We start from the raw sequence: 22,485 nt of genomic DNA on the forward strand, positions 1-22,485 counted from the left end.
AGGCACTATGCTGCACTACAAATCATTAGATCACTATTTTTCCAACAAACAAAAACAGAAGGACTTCACACAAATGTATGTGTAACGGATTGCAACAAAAATACATCCATAGAATTTTTAAAGTCATATTTATTTTCAATTTGATGAAACAGCTTGATTTTTTAACACTAAATTTTTAAGAAATTGTCTAAGAAACCCCAGCCTTTAAATATATAATATAAATATATACAGTCATAAATAAAATGTTAAATGCATTTTCAATTCAGCAGTGTAAAATACAGAAAATTTCCACATCATTTTGCATTTTATTTTGTTCTTATATTTTGGTATGCTTTATGTTAGCAATACATAACTAACACTCTTATACCAGTAAGCCTTTATTGAAAAAACATATTATTGCATTGAACTACAATCCAAGTAATTTATTGAATAACCTAAAAAAAGCTGCTTTGCATGTACAATAGTGCAATTTAGCCACTGTATAATGTAAAACACATTGTGCAGAGCATATAAAATAAAATTATGGGTTTATGTACCATATTGCCAGACTATTATCCATTTTAATTACAAACTAAATACTTTATACAGAATTGAGTAAGGTGGAAATTTGTTTTAAATAGTTTCCTAACCAATTTACATAATTAACTATTTTATAATTTCTCACATATTGAAGGAACTGAAAATTCAGCAGTGTGTATAGGAAATAATTTCTTGAAGTTGATTGTTTCATTACATGAATACATTTTTAAAAACCCTTGTAAACAAAGATCAGGACCTACATCTAAAGACTAAACAGCATTTTTATTAGGAACACACATACATCCATACACATGTACACATTCATATTTTGTATTTTTCCAGTTTTGTCTGTTTTACTCTCAGGTTTCTGCCAAGATTCTCCTACTATTCATGGAAGGTGGTAGGGTGCAAATGGAGGAAGTGACTTTAGGAAGGGAATTAAGCAGGTGTATTGGGAGCTGTCTCTCCTATACAAAGCTGCATAATGTGAAAAAGACCCTTTGGCTTATCTCTCTAATATTAGCTTATTCCAAACCTAGCCAATTCAGCCACTTGCTTTCGTTTTAATATAGCTTAATCCAAAGCAATACAACAATCACCTTCAAGTGTCCGCCTAATAGAAGAAGTAGGTAATATTTTGGCTGGAATGAAATGATAACCTTTGAAAATCCTCTAGACTCAGGTTTATTGGCAGGAAAACTCATATTTTAGTAGAAACTGCCCATCATATTGCAGTAGTTTCAAACTGAGACACAAAGGGCTAGAATCTGTTTTCCTGGCTACTGCATGGAAGTGGTCACCCACTTGCTTTTTAATAATGTTTCTAGTTTCCAATAAGAGCACATTTCTTCAGGGGAATTCATTCAATTTGAGGAATTGAAATTAAACATCCTCATGAGCCCTGCTGGGCCAGAGATAAGCACATGTTCAGCTTTGTATCTAAGTAGTTTAGCTATACACATTCATAGGTGAGATCCAACTTCTTTAGATTTTGTTTTTAGAAAAGTGGATGTAATATTTACATGTGTTTCTTGACAGTGTTTATCATGCTGCTAACTCATGGGGAATATTTTTAGAGAATATTGAAATGTGTGGCACTGGTTTGAGATGATTGGCAATGTTATTTCACCAATGAGGAGGTAATTGAGTATTCACCTAGCCTGGGAAATATGTCTGGACATATCCATACGCATCTGGAACACTGGGATACCAAGTAGTGCCCTAAAGGAGAGAACTATCTCTGTATCTCCAAATGTTGTTTCAAGTACTTGAAACACTTGTGTTTGAATCACCTTTAAAGTACTAGTGGTGAAATTCAGAAAGCTATGTTGCTGTCATGATTTGGAACTAAGCAAGAGCGTCAGGCACTAGGGAGATAGCCAGATTGGGCAATATGATTCTGAATAATTTTACTGATTAAATATTCCATTTAATGCTAGAGCTTTATAGGATTAGTTTCTTTGAATATATTTTACACAGAGATAACAGAGCCATTCCATTAAGTCCTGGCAGAAACTGAATAAAGAAAGGCAGTGTCAAATCCGTTTTCCATAAGTGAAACAGAAATTTCAGGGGATTGTTCTGTGAAATGTGAAAATTTTTTTTCTACCATAAGGTTAAAAAAAAAAAAAGCTGGAAATCGAAAACTTTATAAATAATTCCCGTTTTGTAATCATTTTCTTCATTGTATGTGATTGAAATACTGTTCTTACATCCCTTTTGTATTTTATCTTGCTGAATTTGGCAAGGAATGATTAAGAAGATGAACTTTCCCAAATTTCCAGATTTTTTATACAAAGCATTTATTTTGCTTAATTATACCCTGATACCTTGACTACAAGTGAAGAAGCCCTGGTGGTGTAATGGTTAAGAGCTTGGCTGCTAACTGGAAGTTTGGCAGTTCTAACCCACTCATGCTTTGTATGAGAAAGATGTGATGTCTGCTTCTGTAAATATTACAACTTTGGAGAGCCCACAGGGCAGTTCTACCTTTTGTACTGTCAAGGTCTTCAGGATGGATCAAACTTTTTTTTTTTTTTTTTTGATATATACTTTCTATTCCCTAAAGAGTTAGATACATAAATATAGAGATACTTATAAAGTCATTCCCCCTATACAACTGTTTCCCCATAGTGTTCTTTTCTTTGGAATACACATATTGCCTTCTTTATTTTTCACATGAAGTTTCCCAGAGTCTATTCTATAGAACATTACTTCTATAAGATAGTCTAGAAACAAACAAGATATATATCTATATGTTTCTCTTATTCTTATTTTTAGAAATGCAACAAATTTCGATCCTTCCTTAGAAATGTCTTATAGACATTGCTTGGCAAGTGTTCTGAGATATGCTGCAGTAAAGAAAGTTATTTAGCTGAACACTTCCCTAAAGTATTTAGCTTGAAAATGGAATATTTTTTCAGTTAATAAATTTTATCTCACTTCATAAAGAAGAATTTTACACTTCCTAAGTGTAGAAATTAAACTGATCTGATCTCTTAATTTGTAGGACCTACCAATTATGGTCATATTTTAGTTTGTCAATCACCCTTTTAAATTGTTTTCAGAAGTACACATAGTTTTCCATAAATGGTCTAATTTTGTCCAAGTTCAAAAATAAATCCTCTTCAGTACAGCCTAACACTCTCTCTTATTTTCTTCACATCATAGGTTCATTTGGAGCTGTAACCTACTAGACGGTACATTTTACTTAACTGAAATTTTGCTGTCAGAGCAATCTACCTGTACAAAGTTTTATAAATTTAAAATAATGTAAAATTTGACATTTATTCATGTCAAATTTCATCTTCATGTTTTGTCCAATTTTTCTGCTTTTGAATTTTTTTTCACATTGTATTTTGCAATTCACTGCATTTATTAATCCTCCTGGGTTTTTTTCCCCCTAATTGATAGATATGTCTTCTGTTATTCATCCATACTTTATGAAATTTCACCTATAACATTGGACAACACAAAGCCTGATGACTAGTCACTACAACACTCTAATTTTAAATTATATCTCAGTACTTTTGGGTTGTTGTTGTTGTTGTTATGTGCCTTCGAGTCATCTCCAACTGATAGTGACCCCTCCTTGGATTTCCCAGGCAGTATCTCTATGAAAGTAGATTGCCCAATCTTCCTTCCAAGGTGTGCCTGGTGGGTTTAAACCTCCAACCTTCTGGTTAGCAATCAAATGCCTTAGGCACTACGCCACCAGAGCGCCCACTATTGGGTTACAACTGTTCAAATAGCTATGAAAACACGTATTTGTCTCACAATGCTGAGTATTATCCATAAGAATATTTATAAGAATCATAAAATGTCTCTCTATAGTATTTCCCCAATACTTTACTCTCTTGTCCCAACCAATCCACCACAGCTTTTCTAGTCAAGGCAATAAATACTCCATAATTTAATTTTCCATCATCATCTTACTTAATTCAGCAACATACAACAGGATTGATCACCCTTACTTCCTTAAATTGTTTTCCTCACTTGGCTTCTAGGGCATACACTATCCTCATTTTATTCCTGCGTATTGTGATAAAAAAAGAACACTGGTTAAAGCTCTTGACTGCTAACTGAAAGGTCTGTGGTTTGAACCCATCAGCAGTTCAGTGGGAGAAAGGTGTGGCAATCAGCTTCTGTAAAGATTTATAGCCTTAGAAACTCTGTCCCATAAGGTTGCTATGAGTTGCAGTCAACTTTACTGCTATAGGTTTATTTTTTAATGTGGTGAAATTTGATCCTCCATCTCAGTCCCATTTGTTGATTATGTGTCTTACTCCTACTCTTTAAAGTAGAGACCAGGCACCCAGTCTCTGAACCTCTCATCTATTCTACATATATTTTTTCTCATTGGGTTATTTCATCCAGGCTAATGGTTTCAAATGGTTTCTATACATTGACGCTTCACAAAAGTATATGTAATTACCACACTTCTACCTAAATTCCAGCCTCATATCTACAGCAACTCAGTATCTTCCCTTTAGTGTCTAATGGCACCTCAAATTTAGCATAATGAAACTGATTCTCTGCGCTCATCCTTCTCCTCCCATGATGTTTCACATTTTGGTTAGCAACAAATCTATCTTTTCTTTTGTTTGTTCTATTTTTTTTTTTGTTTGTTTGTACAAAAACTAGTATGTCTGACTCTTCTTTTTCTTTTACATTCACACCTAATATGAAACAAATTCTCTCATTTCTATTTTCAAAATAAATCCGGAGTCTCATCACTTCTTAACATTTTCATTAGACATTTGCTATAAACGTCACTATATTTTCTTACCTGGACTATTTTAATAACCTACTAACGGATCTACCTCTTCCTACCTTTACTTTCTTAGAGAATAGTCACAGTACTAAAGCTGGGTGAGATTGGGAAAATTTAAGATAAGTCATATCATTCCTTTCCTGTAATTGTCATCACACAATAAAAGCCAGTCATCGTAATGGTCGACAAGAGCTTACATGATTTCACCCCACAATTGCTCTGTGTTTTTATCTTCTGTAAGTTTCACATCACTCATTCTTCCCCAGCCATATTGTTTCTCAATCACTGCAAATGAGTCCAAGAGTTGTTGACTACTGGTCTTTTTCAGCCTAGAATTCTCACTCTCTGACATTCTTCAGGTCTTTTCGGAAATGTCACTTTCATAGTTAGGGTTACCTTGACTACTTTACTTCAAATTTGACTTCACCCACTATACCTCCCTCGGCACTCAGCTCCTTTACCTCTCTTTACTGTCGTGTCCCCGCACCCCCTCTACCCCCCAAGAATTTATCATCATCTGAGGTAGCATTCATTTCATTTGCCTATTTTGTTTTGTCTGCATGACCCAACTAGAAGGATACTACATAATGGCAAAAATTGTTAGTTTTGATCATTATTAAATCCTCAGTAGTTAGATAAGTAGTTTATGCAGTGGCCTAAAACAGGGCTCTTAATAGATATTGGTTGAATGAGAAAAAAGGAAGAGTGTATAAATGAGCAATACAATGCTTTTAATTTTGTATTATTTGTTTTTAGCATACCAGTTATATAGTTTGCAGTCTCTTCCTTTTCATTAGTCTGTTTGAAATTTGTACTATGTATCTATGATTATTTTATATCTATTTATAATCTATAAATTTATATATCTATATAATTATTATATATCTATATAACAATTTCTAGCATTTAAGTCAGTGGTATCTATAGTCAATGTTCCTCCCCTTATAAAAGTCAAGGTGATTGTTCTTACACCTATGTTTTCTTAGGCACAACTGACAACATAAGTTCATCATCAGGCAATTTTAATGCTCTGTAATAAAATTCTCTCTAAAGTGAAAATTTAAATTCTTTAGTAATGAGTAGGAAATATATTACTTTGTGTATTACACATTTCTTATCCATGTTGCTTCCATAATTTCCTCCTTAAAAACATTCTCCTTTACAGAGAGAGTGAAATGAAATCATTAGATTTCTTCAGGAATACTTTTTTTTCTCACATTTGATCATCTGCCCCAGCAGGATCATATTAATTGATTTTTATTTTTTTCCAATAAATAGTAGTTTAAACAGACTTTAAATCAAACCATATTAATTTTGACTCAAAACTACTGTGATATTCTTTTAGTTAAGTATGGCAGTGAAACAATTTCCCCTGGTATTTTTCCCGCTTCTGTTAATATTGGATTATTTAAAGGACTACTCTTTTCTTCTTCATTGGAATCTTTTATTATTGCATATAAATTACATTTATAGACCCTCTTTTTCCTCACGAGATACCACAGCTTTTACAATTTCTCACTCTGGCTTACAAATTACCTTCTGAATGGTGAAGTTTGCTTCCCTACAGTCTAAGACTGTATAATGAGTGCCCATATTCATCCATGTTAAATATAAAGTGGGCTAGTCATTTCCATGCCATCGATCCATATCAATGTACCCTTATAGATTACTCAAAATTAAATGCCCAGTCGAAGCTCTCTGGTTTAACTTTTTGAGAAATTAAATTGTCACCAAGACAATTACAAAAATTAATCAGATGCTCTTTTTCATAATAGGACATCTACTGAGTTCCCCTGATTATTCTATCTTGGCTCTGTGTCAGCTTTGAAATCTGTTTTAGGAAATAAAATCATCCACAGTATTTCCTTTCAATCTTCGGGGCATTTTCCCTTGGTATTTTAAAATAAGAAATATCCTTTTTTTTTTTTTTTTTTTTGTAAATGGTCTTTTATAACCACATTTATGGAGTGCCATGCAAGTACAGAGTTTCTTGCTTTTTGATGATGATTTTCTTCCACTTTTCTATTCTTTTAAAAAGAACTGTACCTTCTCATTACCATCTAACTCAAAAACTCACTGCCTTCCAGTCAGATTCCACTCACAGCGACCCCGCCTTGGGTTTCCAAGGTGGTATCACTGCGGAAGCAGATTGCCCAACTTTCCTTCCGAGGAGGAGTGACTGATGGATTTCAACTGCCAGGCTTCTGGTTAGTAGTCAAATGCCTTAGCCACTAGGCCACCAGAGCTCCCTCTCATTACCATATTTCTGTCAAAATACTCATCCCACCAGTTTCTGGTGATACTCACTTTGCTATCACCATCCCTTTTCTCTCTCGCTCTTTCTCTCTCTCTCTCACTGTGTTATGATGTCCTTGCCTACTGTTTACCAAATAATAAATATTTAGCCTTTCAACTTTATTTGCTTCATATGTAAAGAAGAGTGATAATATTAATCGCAGATGATTGCTGTGAATGCTAAATGAGATAATATGGGCTAAGTCCTTTACCTGACTCTACTGGAAAGACAGTAAGTCCTCTGAAAACACAGCTCTCTTGCCTGTGAAGCCAAAGTGAAATGAGAGGCTTAGTGTTGGAGGAGTTTGCATTATTGTCTGGACAATGGCTGGTAACTGATTACCTCCATGCCTGTTCCAAGTGTTTCTCTCTGAATCCCATGTTTATGGAATATATGCTGTTGCATATTTTCTTTCACTTTAAGAATATAAAATAACAATCCTAACTGGAGAGCTTTTCACAAGTATAGATATGAATTCTTCAGGCTATAAACGTTTTTGAATGAATATTTGAAATCATTTGCACAATTATGTGAATGGTGATTATACCCAACATTATCTTGTTTTATAAATATTTCATACAATTGAGTAAAGCAACCAAATAATTTAGATTTTTCTGAATATAAAAACCAAACTCATTGCCATCGAGTTGACAGTACCTCCTCATAGCAACCCTTTAGGACAGAATAGAACTATCCTATAGGATTTCTAAAGCTGTAAATTTTTACAGACACAGACTGCCTTATCTTTCTTCCATGGAGCAGCAAGTGAGTTCAAATCACTGAACTTTTGGTTACACCTCTGTGCTGTCATGTATATGTATGTGTGTGTGTTTTCTTATATAAAAAATAAAAATTCTTAATTTTAGGTGACAGGATTTTTTTACAATTATAAAATTACTTTGACATAGATATGTGTAAAATTAAGGAAACTTGATATTTCACAGAAACTGAACAGTATAATCTGTGTAGAGGATTTTTTCATAATTGAAATGTAGTTTTCAACCTGAATTAGTAAGAAAATTTCTTATTTACTTATTTTCTAAGAAAATATAACAACAGGCTACATTAACTGAAGGTTTAGTCAATAACTAAGCATTGACACTATTTTAAATAACTGACTAATTCATTACTCTGAACTTTTATTGTTATCTGACAAATAAAACCAAATGTGCATTCATTCACCCATTCACTGAACAAACACCTGAAACATAGTATATTATATACCATTTGATTTTTCTTTATAATGTTAATACTCTGCCTGAATGTTGTCTGCTTTCATTTTATGACATTATGTGAGAATTCATTCTTTAACACTTTTCTCTCTACTCACCCAAAAGATAATTTTAAATTTGCCCTATTATTTTTGAAAGTAAAATAAATTCTTATGCTTTTTTCAGTATTGGCAATTCAGTTCATATTTTTATATTTGTCACATACTGAATTGGTACTAATATTTTAAATCTTATAATTATCAGATAGGTTATTTTAAATATATCATTTTATAGGTAGTGAAATTGGTTTTATTTATCCACAATAAGGGCTTTAACACCTATTAATTCAAGTGGGCTGACACATTTAAGGCCTCTTTCACTCCATTTAACTGTTGCATCTGGCTGGAAAAAGAATGATGGCAAAGATCTTGACCTTGGAACACTGGCTGGATTAACGGATTCAAGTGGATGATGGACGTTGTGGCTGGATTCAAGTGAGGGCTGAACAATGCAGGGATAAATGCTGCAGGGGGTAAAGGCTGAAGTGTTATATGGGAGGAATGGAAAGGGGCAGCTGTGACTAAATGCAGGGGATGACCAGCTAAGAAAGTGGGATGTGCGGGGATGACGGCTGGAGTTAGAGGTGAAAATGTGATGGGAGTGAAATGAGGTTGTGAAAGAGGATGCAGATGGGGTATTGGTAGGTGGCTGCTGTGGGAATTGAGGGAAGCAGAAACAGCAAAATGTTGCAGGAATGTGTGGTGGATGGTGGTTATAGAAGCATGCTGGTGAACTGGAACTGTCTGTACAGCTGAGGCCGGAGAGAAGGCAGCTGGGCCTGCAGCAGGCAGAACTCGAAGATGCTTGGAGAGGAGCTGTTTCTGCATATGCTGTTGGGCTTGTAGCTGAAGGAGCTTATATTTATCTATTTCGTCTGGAGAAAATGTTATGGGTTGTTGAATTAAAGGGGGAGAAATAGATTTATGACACATTTCTAATCCATCTTCAACATTGTCATGCATCAGCATAGTTCTGTCATAGTGAGAGTTTATATTCCCCTCCACATGATTCATATGCATGCTTACATCCTGTAATTCTAGATTTATTTGGTCCTCTTTGGTCTCTGTTGAATTAGTAACAGTAGTATCTTTATTAGACGGTAGAGCACCAGCGCAGTCATTTGGTACTGGGTCACAGCTTTGAGTTAAAGGTTGGACTTCACTAATGAAAGGTTGTGATTGATCTTTTGTTGTTACGTTCTTTATGTTTGGTGACTGAGACTCTGCTACTACCTGAATTATACCTCGAGATAGCCGGTTTTCACCATCAGTGTCTGTGAAAACAGTAGAATTACTTGTCTGTGAACATTTTACTTTGCCTTTCTCAGTAGTCCTTAGAACTGCAGTGCCTTTATGATGTCTCCTTTTGCTTATGTTCTGTGTTTTTTGAGGCAGAGGCAAAGCTGGTCTGTTACAGAGTGGTGGGCCAAATTGAATTGTGCATTGAATTTGTGAATGAGCCTCTGATTCATTTTTACAGCTGTTTGAAGAGAACTCAAAATTGGTTGTGCGTTCCTGACATTTCTTAGCTTGCACTCTTTCTAAAAGGCTTTTGGCAGTCAGAGGGGTTCTCTCTCTTTCTGTCACATCCAACTCAGAGTTTTCTGAAGGGCCACTGGAACAGTTTCTTAGAAGGCAGCTGATATTCCCAGAGTTGCACTGCATGGATTTTACTTTTCCCAGATCACAAATGTGGGGGCTGTCCAGAGAGTCATGATTTCTTTCATTTTTATGTAGGTGATAAATTTTCTCTCCTGAGTAACAGCCCAATTTGCTGTGCTGAAATACCTGACAATTAGGTGGTTTTTCAGTTGGTGAGCCTGAATCACAATGGATGACCCTCCTGAATTTTGGCCCTGAAAATTCTTGTTGATTTTTGCTCAACTTATGTCTTTGTCTGCAGTGGCCATCTCTATGTTTTGAGTATTTTTCATTTTTAAATGATTCCCACAATTGGCAGTTTCTATCTCTCTGTGTTTCAGCCTGCAGCCAGTCACTGCTCACTATCTCATCAGATAAGGAGAGGCAGTTGTGCTTTCTGCGTTTCCGTTTGTGCCTTTCAACTGGGTTGCATTCTCTTTTACAAAAATAGAGCAAATTACCTCTATTGAAAATTGTACTGAAGTCCTTCCTGTGCTCGCTGTGGCCCCCTACTCCATAAGGACTAGAACCCCATTTAAATTGATTTCTATCTTCAAATTCTGAATGAGCATCACAGGGAATCAGTTTATTCTTCTTTTTAGTCCTAGACATGTAGGGAGTGAAAGATAGACCCTCATTTGCATTATTTAGAACTACCCGTTGGCAGCTTTGCCAATGAATCCTTGAAGGTTCCTTAGATTCATTATCACTGTTATTCTGATTTCCTACACAATCCTTTGGAGAGATCTCAAGATAAGCAGGCACTTTAGGATTTTTCCTACCCAAATCACTTGCACTAAAGTTATGTTTATCCATGTTTGGTTCAGAATCATTGTAGTCCAAATTATATTTTCTCTGAAAATTTTCCCAATCTGGATTAATTTCAATCATCTTTGGTTTTAGAGACTGATTATCTTCTTGGACCACTTTTTGTTGGTCTTTGATTAAACCTGAGGATTGGCTCTCTATTTTAGTCTTCTTTCCACACAATTTCTTACTCAAATCTGTTTTTAAGTCTTCTGGATCGTGGCTGTTCTTTGTGTTCCGAGAAATTTTAAAATCAAAATATAATGGGTTACACCCATAGGAGATACAGGGTTGTGTTTTTGTAAACAGCAAAAGTTCTGTAGGCCATTGGAGAGTGGTGTGGCCATCCTTGCTTTGCACATGAAGAAAAGGCAATGATTTAGACTTCACATCATGAAGACATGTTTCTCTTATGAGCCTTTTCACATTTTTGCTAACTCTTGCCGTTTCATCTAAAGATTTATTTCTGTTCTCTATTCTGGGGTTAGAATTTAGATGCACTGTATCCCTTTGTTCTCTTGGCTCTGGTGAAGGAAATTCATCCAGACATTCAAACACCCTTGTATCACTGTGCTTGTAAATGTTTGGTGGGCTAGAGGAAGCATTTGCTTGGCATGGATGATTTATGTGTTTTTCTGAAGCATTCTTCAATGTATTTTGAGTTTCTTTTTCTCTGCTGGAAGGTGTAAAATCCACATCTGAAAAATGAATGTTAGATTTAGAGAATGAAGCTTGAATGCCAATTGAATCTTTTAGTGTTTCATCAATAGAGTCATTTTTGTCTTGCAGAATATTAGAGCTTATGGAGAAGGTATTGTGTAAGCCACTTTCCAGATGGCTTGGTGAAATATTTATATCTTGTTCCATAGTAATCTGTGTATCCTCATTTGTAAACATGCAGCACTTGCATTTCTCTGCAGTTTGGTTTGTTTTATAAAAAGGTGACTTGTTACAATCATGTGTTTCTTCTGCATTCTCACTGAAAACCGATGCTGAAGATTCTAATTTTAGATGCACTTTTTTGGAAAAAGAAAACGATACTCCTGTCCTGTGACTGACATTTCTGGGATCTGGAGATGTTTGTGGACTCTGATTTCCAAACAAGTAACGTCTGTCTGTTGGTAATGGGTGTCTGTTTGGCATAGTGGACCGCTGTTTATCAGAAATACTCCTAGGGAGACTTTTTCCTTTGAGGAGAAGAGCACTCTTCATGAATGATGTCTTTCTGCCATTCTTAATGGGAAAAATTCCTTGCTGTAGTTGTTTTTCTATAGTTACCCTGGAAGCTTTGTATGCTGGTCCATTTCCAGAAACACTGCAAATACAACAAATATTTAAATGATTATGATGTAAGGTTTGAAATCTTATATATGTTTGCACATTTCACATTGTTTCTGTGATGGCTTATGCTAGTATATCTACTGTAATATAGCCATTTTATTGTACTTATACAACTCAGTGTGTCATAATGTTTCATAGTGGCTATTTCTAAAATGAATCATATCAGTGCATTCTTTTGAAATTAGCAAACAAAGCAGGTAAATTTCTTATGCTAGTGCTGCAAAGGAAACACAGCACTGTATTTACATCACAATATGTGTCCTCCAGAGCTATCATTTTTGAAATATATAATTTAACACTATTTTTGCAAAGAGTTTTCACATCAGTGCCTTCACATCAAATATGAAATTAATGGAATTAAAAGGTACTTTCAAAGTATAGAAATAATTCTTTAATTACCTTCTTTTTGTAAAAGTTATAGCATTTTGGTTCTTTGTTTTACAATTGTCTCATGTTTGTTTCCTTTGGAAAAAAAGGTGGTCAGTTATTTCTTTGTGGACCTGTCACTAACTTGCCTTTAATTATAATAAATATATTATGAAACAACACACATTTACAAGCAATTTCAATAGCTTCAATGTTTTTATCTTTTTGTTTCTTACGAAAATATTTTGTTTCTATTTCCTGTGCATGTAAGTGTCTTAATCTTTTAGCAGCTTTTGGAAGATTATTTATTCTATTGAGCTGTATTAGTCATTCAAGCAGAAAACTGGAAATGCCAGCACATATAACAGAAAAAAAACTCTTTAGATTAAAATTATATTGCCCTTAGAGAAGACAAATATTTTATGAGTCTGTTATTATGAAAAGTCAGGAAAGGTTTACACACGGAAGGAAATTTTCTTTTTTAGTTATCAGGGATAGGAGGGGAGGGGAAGGAAGATTGCTAGCTAGTTAAGAGACATGTATTGATTTGGGTGAAAGGAAAGGCAATATAACAAAAGTGTGTGACATGGAGAGGTGTATAAGAGGTACTGTCAACAAAGATAAATACTATCACATACACAATACTGCATTAACAGTAATAACAAACACTAATCTCTGGGTAGATACTTAGGTAGACAAGATGATCAGGTAGGTTAGGTGAACAGTAGTAATACACCCATGACTGTGTATAGTTTTAGCAGACTGTATTTCTATATGCTAATTACATTACATACAAATTTCCATGTGCTATAAAAATGTCCACATATATAACAGCACTAATGGGGCAAAGTTAAGATAACTTCTTGGCCACATCCAAGCACCTTGAGGGAGTATCGCTATGCGTGTGGGCCTGGGACCATGGTTGAGAGGGGACATCAAGCTCAGTTGGCATATGTTGTTGTTGTTATGTGCTGTCTAGTCAGACCTGACTCATAGTGACCCCTCTTTGGGTTTCCAAGGCAATATCACTACGGAAGTAGATTGCTCAACCTTCCTTCCGAGGAGTGGCTGGGGGGTTTGAACTGCCAGCCTTCTGGTTAGCAGTCAAGTGCCTTAGGCACTATGCTACCAGAGCTCCTAGTTGGCATATATAGCACACAAAAACACTGTTCTACCATCTTACTTCAGTGAGTACTGACTGGGGTCTTAAAAGTTTGTGAGCAGCCATCTAAGATGCAACAATTGGTCTCTCTTTGTCTGGAGCAAAGAAGGATGAAGAAAATCAAAGATGCATGGATACAATTAGTCCAAGGGACCTCTGGATCATGGGAACCTCAGCCTATATAATCCTGAGACCAAAACAACTAAGATCCCTGGCTACCACTGCTGACTGCTCTATCACAGTAGGAGATCCTTGACAGAGTAGGAGAAAAATTTGCATGAAAATTCAAAAATAGAAAAGACTGGGATTACTGGTTAGATAGAGATTGGTGAAACCCCCAAGACTATGGGCCCTAGTCACCCTTCAAGCCTGGAATTGAATTCACTCCCATGGCTTAACTCTCAGCCAAGCAATAGACAGGCCTTTGAACTGAACGATTACACCAGCAAGATGCACTCCTTAGACCAACCATGGGAGATTAGGAAGGCACTATTTGTACAAGGATAAAGCTAGGGAGGCAGGAATGCATAGGAATGAAGGGCACAGGGAAAAGGTAACAGGGAGGAAGTAAGAAGAGAGCTGTTACATTGTAGGAATTATAATCAATGTCACTAAATAAAATGTTTATGAACTGTTGAATTTTATGGAATCTGCTCTGTGAAATTTCACCCAAATCTAAAAAGTTAAAAAAAAAAATTTCCCTTTGAATTTATATATTATGACTTGATTATATGCAATGTGAAAGTAATTATTAAGTGATTAACAAAAATGACTTATTAAACTAATTTTTAAAGAGAAGAAATATATATGTAGCCCTTTAACGTTCTATCTATGATACCTCTAATACAAAGAAGCTTCATTAGGGTAATAAGCTGTCTTTCCTTGTCTTTTTCTTTCTTTCTTTTTTTTTTTTTTTTAAATTTCACCCCATGCTTGGATGTATATTGTTTGCATTTTCTCTTTTTGATCTTTTTTTAGTCATGATTCAGTCATATATTGCTTGAGTACAAAATACTCCAAAATACTTGAGGTCACCATGAGTCAGAATCGACTCAATGACAACTGGTTACAATACTAAAAGGACTAATGATATCTTTTCCACATGGAGCTTGAATACTAATGGAGAGAGGTGTTTTTTGTGCTCATGGTCTGAGAAATTCTATTGCTTTCACTTATGACTATTTGGTTGATTGGCATAGGACTCTATAGTCATTTTGTTTTGTTGTCTTCATATATTTACAATTGCAGAGATACATTTCATTAGCTTACTGTTAATTCATTTTTAGAAATAAATCCACTTGTTTTCTCATATAATTTTGTAAATTTTTCCTTTATATGCAATATATTAAAGAGTTCTGGTGGCACAGTGCCTAAGGCATTTGACTGCTAACCGGAAGGTTGGCAGTTCAAACTTAACAGCAGCTCCTCAGAAGAAAGATAACACAATCTACGTCCATAAAGATTTACCATCTTGGTAACCCAATGGGGGTCACTATGAGTTGAATTGATTCCATGTCAGTGTTTGTCTTTTTTTCTTTTTCTTTTACGTATTATATAAAGGATATATTTATACACACATGCACATGTGCATGTAACATTTTTTCAGAACAGGGATACAAGTTGATTTATTTTGGTTAATTTTCACAAGTACTCTTAACTTTTTTAATTTAACTCTTCCTTCAGCTCAGATGCATTTTCTTCTATGTTGTTGTTGATTATCACTTCTTCCCTTTCCTAGTTTTTTCTGGAATTTATTTATTAAACTTACCTTAGTACTCCAGTGTCTGCAGTCTTCTGCTCTAGTTCAGGGAGAAGTTCTTGATTTAATTTCTATTTTACTGATTTATTTTTTTTGGCAATATCCAATCTGTTTACTACACCTATATGAATTTTAATTTATAGCGATAAATTTTGAATAATTTCAGATTGTCCCCTTTTCAAGAACTAATGGCTGCAGCTTTTGAGATACAGTCTTTCCTTGAATCTTCTGAAAAGTAAACATAAAAGTTTTCTAAAACTGTGTTCTGTTCCTTACAGTAACTGTTTCATAATGAGAACTTTCTTTTAATTCTCATTCATGACATTAATCTCTCTCTTTTTTTATTAAACGATATTTTAATGTTCTTTAGAGAGTGATTTTTAGGCATGTTTAATATAAGGCATGGGGAAGAACACTCTAAAATAGTGCATGGGTTACTGAATATTTCTTTCCGAAATAAAGAAAAATAGGAAGCATCAAAGTTTACTAAAATGTCATTGGCCATTTAGAACTTCTGCAGCCTGGGCATAGAAAACTGAGGTCCCCAAACAACTATAGTACTGAACTTTGCCTCAGTACCGAAGAGGCAAAGTCCGTATTTGTAGGCAGACCTGGGATTACGTAGGAGCCATAACTCTGTAATAGGTTACCTTCTCTAGGAACTTAATCATTCTGGTTTCATCTGCAATAAACTCAGAACTTATTCCAAAATCTGATAGGTATTGTCATTCCCTCATAGTGATTCCATTGTAATGCAGATATTTTGCTATTTTTATATTCTATTGGCTATTTAATGGGAGTTTGACAGGAGTTATACAGATTCATGAACTCGGGGTCATTATTCTTGGGTGTTTCAAGATGAAATAGATAAACTTTCCTTCATAATATTTGTGATTATTATATTATCCTGATATAGTTTTATGCCTTTTCTTGCTTTGATTTATGTTAATTTAAATGTTCTTTTCTGTATTGCTGTTTTATTTTACCATTAATATTTCTACTGTTCAAGCTTCTTCCTTTTATATTCTTTTAAATATTTTTAAACATTTTTACCCTTGTTGTTTTTGTATTATATTTGGCTGATGGTATCTTGTCTGTAATTATTTTCTCACTTTATAATCCAATCTATATTTATTATTATGGTGTTTTCACAAGTTTAATATCTTACCATTAATCTTTTATACCTCTCATTTTCATGATTTAAACATTTTATCTTGTTGCCTTCCTTATACATTTTCATTTCCTTTGTCTTAAATCTAATTTTTTTTAGTATCTTAGAAAATCCCAATTTTCTACCTTTGTTATTTTAAATTCTAATTTTTAATATAAGTTCTATGCCTTATGTCAGTATTAAGGCTTTAATTTTTGTAGATAGCACCTCATTTGTTATATATATCACTCTATGCATTAGAATTTTCTTTAGCTTTTTTATATTTTTATTTTATTTTTTTTACATAATTTTGTTTATAATGGCTAGTAAGAAAGTGACTAATTTTCACTAATGGATTGTTTAATAGTCTTCCAAATATTTTAATTTTGGGAAAATCATCAGTTACACAATTTAGTATTCTCCTGTGCAAAAAGTATACATTCCAAACAGAAAACAAAACATAGCAAAACAACCAATTCCTTCAAATGGTGTAATTTCCTAATACCCCTCTTATCCAGCTCTTAAATAATTATAGTCAATGGTCTTAGAATTTTTAAATTTAGATAATTCTATCAGGATTTATTATCCAGCTAGACTGGTATATAATAGGAGAAATTTACATACAGAGAGTGAATTTCTCCCATATAATGGATGATCTTGCTGAGGAGCTAGTTTGGGTTGAACAGCCCATTACTTGGGTAGATTAGCCAATGTCGACTGACTATTATAAGATCCATTACCAGTTACCTGCCATCCTATTTTTCATCAGTTTTATTCAGGTATTCTTTGTTGTTGTTGTAATATGCCTTCCAGTTGATTTTGACTCATGGCAACCCCTCCTTGGGTTTCCGAGGCAGTATCACTATGGAAGTAGATTGCCCCATCTTCCTTCCGAGGAGTGGCTGGTGGGTTTGAACTGCCAGCCACTCCTCGGAAGGAACATCAGGTAAATTCTTACTACCAGTAAATTCACTTCCCTTTCCATAGGGTCATAGAGAAATCTTTTTGTTATGTGGATCATATTATTCAGAGTCCTTTCAAGATTAATGGACAAAGAGAAGTCCAGGATGGGAGAAATACCCTCACTCCTCAATTATTGATAAGGTTCAGTCCCAAAGACCAGGTTGTTATGTGAAAATTGGTGTTATGCAAAAATAGAGGATGAACACATCACCTCCCCTGTGCTGTGAATGTTCCTCCAGGCCCTGCTGAGGTCACCTACCAATGCCACCTCTCCTGCCCTCACTGTACTTTCAGGATGAGTGTCTCTAGCTCATTCCCTCAACGACCTCAAAATGCCCCTCATGGCTTTGTTGGGTTCAGGGCTCTCTATCCACATATGGGAGGGCCTCGATGCTGCAGGAGGGTTGCACACTGCTAAATGAGTCCCTCTGCTGAACCCTCACTTGAGCATTCCCTAGCTCTTTCGGGGTGGGGCTTCCACTCCCATGTTCCCTTGAGAATTGGCAATCTAGAGCTTCCTCTGAGCTGTGATGAAAAGGCCCAACCTTTGCCCTTGACCATAACCTGTAGCTGTCGCTGGTCATTCACTCACTAAGGCCACCTCCACTCAAGTAGCCTGTCCTATCCTTACTTGTGCTCATTCAAGAGAGACATTGAGGAAATATCAGGGCCACACTGGTGCCAGTCAGATGATGTAGGGTCCCAAAGACCCCAGGCATGTGAGTACTCCATATCAAGTATCCTTCTGACCAGGCCTGGTCCTGTCTCCCCTCCAGGCTGGAACCTGGGTTCAGCTCCTGGGGTCCTGCTTCCTCCCAGGCCCTGATGGTGGACTACTTTGAGGACAATGGCTGCTTCTGTCCCAGCCTCAGCCTCTCCCTCCATGAGGAACCCCAGTAGCTCAGGGAGATCATGCCCCCTCTTCCTTCCTGGGTGGTAATATACTATGCAATAGGTTTCCTTTCTATGTGCATATGGGGTCTGCTGATCAAGGACCTTGACATTCATTACTGCCAGATACATGTCCTTAATGTCCAAAATGGTCAAATAGATTTTCTACTATTATCATAATTATGAATGTTGGATAACGAGATAGTTGATAAGAGAGGGGTAGGTATACAGATGAGTATTTTTTTACTTGTGAAAGATTTTTATTTTGGCAGCCAATTATAATTCTATTAAGTGATTTCCCTTAGAACATGAAGCTTATTAAGTGGAGAGAGCAACTGGCTGGGGGTGGGTGGTAGAGAATAGAGGAGAGTGAAATAATTTTCCTAGTTCCAAATTCTGTATCTGGAAAGTGGAAAGCTGAAAACTTGTCTTTCTTTTTCTTCTCATGTGTGTGGACTGGGATGTAGAGCACATGCCTCTTCTATAAAGGACACGAAGCCTGGAACCCAGAAGTGGGTTGGGTTATCAGTCAGCCAGACAGAAGTTAACAGGGTGAATCTCTTCAGTTTGGAGGCTAACTTAGAATTTTTTTTATAAACTCATCATCACAATCACCAAGATTCTTTTGATGCTTTGTCTATTTCTCCCAAAGAAAAATGTGGATTGGATGAGTAGAATTATGTTTAAGGTTACTCAGATTTGCTGTTGCGTAGCCTTAAAGGACCAAAGGACCTATCGAGGGGTATGTCTTTATAGTTGGTCTTACCTCATTTTTTTGTTTTTAGATCTGACTTATTGCACCTTATAATTAATCAGCCTAGAATTGACATCTTCACTATATTCCCAAATGTTATCCTAATAATAATAGGACTTTACAAGACCTTTTTTAACATTTTATTGAAAATACATTCAAATAGCATTGTAAGTTCCTCATTGTGTTGACTGATGAAAAGTTCAGAACATTTACTTTTGTACCTTTATTTTCTTATTTTAAAAGTAAACAAGGAATACAGTTTAATTATCTTTTGCATATTTATAAGTTAATTAAATTATTTTAAGGTAGAACTGTAAATGCATGAATATATGCAAGGTGAATACCCACTGTATTTTTTCTCATAATTGCTCCTAAAAAATTATTTCCTTGGAATCAAATTTGAGGCCTAATATTTTATGGCAATATAATTGAACCATTCATTCCTAAGTTTATTGTTTTTCATTTTAACAACAGGGGGTTAAATTCTGGCATAGAGTTATAAATTTCATAATTCACCAGGCTGTTGTCAACTACATTAATTAGCTACATTAGTGTTCCACATTATGGTTCATATGAACACAATTCACAATCTCTTAACTTAATTGAATTTCAGGTAACAATCTCTCCTCACTTTGAAATGCTGAGGAGTCCCAACCTTATGTGAAACTGCTATTTTTCAGCTACAAGATTGTATTAGTGTAACGCTTGTTATAATTATCAATTTAAACAGCACTGTGTGGTGAATTTAACTGCATTAATTGTATCTTGTTTTTCATCCAGACAATAATATCATTTATTTTAGGTTCAAATGTGCACCAAGGAATGTATAGAAGACTTATTTTACCCCAAAAACATACATTGTTATATCAGTTTGCAAAATTATTATTGTAAAACAATTTACTAAGGAACTTTTATCTATTTAAAGCAACTGAATAGGATAAATGTTAGTCTATTAGAATCATTCTTACATCATTTCATTAAAGAACACATTAAGTTAACATTATTGGGAAAGAAAAAAAAATCAGATATTAAAAGTAGTTAATTGATGTACCTTTAACTATTGGGAGGCACTCTCTTTCAGATATATCTTTTGATTAATAATAATTTGTGACAGTGAATAGAGTCAATTTATCACTGAAATTTCCTCAGAGGTTGAAAAGAGTTTTGAACTATCACTTACACCTCATATGCTTACCATTCAGTCTGCTGCCTTAACTCAGCCAGTTGATGGAGACGTTTAAGTGCTTTTTCTTGTTTCTTCTCATCTTTCCATGACTTAGAAGCTACATTTCGAGCAAATTCTCGTTGCTTTAATTCTTTCAATCTCTGTGGGAAAGAAGAAAAACAGAAAACAAACTATAAATAACTAAAATATTCTTTTATATTCTTTTCTTGATGTAAGAGACCTTATAAACTTTGGCCTGTGTGCAGAAGTGGCATTCTGGATTAAAACAAACAAAAACCCACCAAACTCACTGCTGTTGAACGGAATTCGACTCATAGCGACCCTTTCTTGGGTTTCCGAGGCATATCACTACCTCCTGGTTAGCAGTCAAATGCCTTAGGCGCTACACCACCAGAGCTCCCAGGCATTCTGGATAGGAAGAATAAAAGCATCTTCTCTATCCATGCCATTCTCCGCTCCGGTGCAAATGTAGTAGACCAATGTAGTCATCAACTGGGTTGTTTATTAAAGCTTGTCACAGTCACTGCAGAAATATGGCACAATACTGGGCCTTAGTCCTTGTTTGAACCACCTTGATTACACATCTTTAATCATCTGTGTGCCTGTGGAAACTCAAGTGGGAAACGTGTACCATACATGAATGGATATGACGGTAGAGGAGATTGTGGCAGTGGTTGTGTTAGGTGCCATTGACTCAGCTCTGAGTCGTAGTGATCCTATGTACAACAGAATGAAACACTGCCTGGTCGTGTGCCATCCTCACAATGAGGACCTTGTTGCATCCACTAGGTCAATCCATGTTGTTGAGGGTCTTTTCCGTTTTTGCTGAGGCTCCACTTTACCAAGCATGATATCCTTCTCTAGGGAATGGTGCTTTCTGAAAACATGACCAAAGTAGGTGCAACAAGGTCTGGCCATTCTCGCTTCCAAGGAGCATTCCAGCTGCACTTCCTCCAGGACAGACTTGTTCATTCTTCTGGCAGTCCATGGTATTTTCAGTATTCATTGCCAACACCACAATTCAAAGGCATCAACTCTTTATTCTTCCTTGTTCGTCGTCCAGCTTTTGTAGTTATATTAGACAATTTAAAATAGCATGTCTTGACTTAAGCACACCTTATCTTCAAAGTGACATCTTTGCTCTTCAACATTTTAAAGAGGTGTTTTGCTGCAGATTTGCCCAATGTGATACATCTGATTTCCTGACTACTGCTTCCATAGATGTTGATTGTGGATCAAAGTAAATTGAAATCCCTGACAACTTCAATCTTTTCTCCATTTATTATGATGCTTCTTATTGGTCCAGATGTGAGGATTTTTATTTTCTTTATGTTAAAGTGTAATCCATACTGAAGACTGAAGTCTTTGATCTTTATCAGTAAGTGCTTCAAGTCTTCTCCACTTTCAGCAAGCAAGGTTGTGTCATCTGCATATCTCAGGTTGTTAATGAGTCTTCCTTCAATCCTAATGTTCTGTTCTTCTTTATACAGTCCAGCTTCCCAGATTATTTGCTCAGCATACAGATTGAATAAGTATGGTGAAAGGATCCAACCCAGATGCACACCTTTGTGGTTTTAAACCATGCTCTATCCCTTTGTTCTATTCAGATGACAGCCTCTTGGTCTATGTACAGTTCCTCATGAGCACAATTAAGTGTTCTGGCATCCCCATTGTTTGTAATATTACCATAATTTGTTATGATCCACACAGTCAAATGTCTTTGCATGTCAATAAAACACAAGTAAATATCTTTCTGGTATTCTTTGCTTTCAGCCAAGATCCATCTGACATCAGCAATGATATCCCTTATTCCATTCCCTTTTCTGAATTTGGCTTGAATTTCTGGCACTTGTCTGTCAATATACTGCTGCAACCATTTTTGAATTATCTTCAGCAACATTTTACTTGTGTGGGATATAGATACATTGTTCTCTAATTTCCACATCGTGTTGGATCATCTTTCTTTGAAATGGGCACAAATATGGATCTCTTGCAGTCAGTTGGTCATAGATGTCTTCTCAATTACTTAGCATAGATAAGTAAGTGCCTCCAGTGCTCCATTCATTTGTTGAAACATCTTGATGGGTATACCATCTATTTCCTAGAG

General features: G+C 35.4%; 1 protein-coding gene across 1 annotated transcript in view; it reads right to left on the reverse strand.

Moving 5' to 3' along the window:
- Positions 1–8,640: 8,640 nt before the first annotated feature.
- ZNF804B (zinc finger protein 804B) overlaps positions 8,641–22,485 on the reverse strand; it is a 163,702-nt gene continuing 149,857 nt past the window's right edge. The window contains exons 3-4 of the mRNA XM_007939859.1: positions 20,388–20,518; positions 8,641–12,121 (exon numbers count right to left, since the gene is read on the reverse strand). Coding sequence (XP_007938050.1) covers positions 8,641–12,121; positions 20,388–20,518 — 3,612 coding nt within the window. The remainder of the gene's footprint in view (positions 12,122–20,387; positions 20,519–22,485) is intronic.

This window comes from Orycteropus afer, unplaced genomic scaffold (assembly GCF_000298275.1).
Source record: "Orycteropus afer afer isolate SDZICR_OR568_19922 unplaced genomic scaffold, OryAfe1.0 scaffold00063, whole genome shotgun sequence".
Classification (NCBI taxonomy): Eukaryota; Metazoa; Chordata; class Mammalia; order Tubulidentata; family Orycteropodidae; genus Orycteropus; species Orycteropus afer.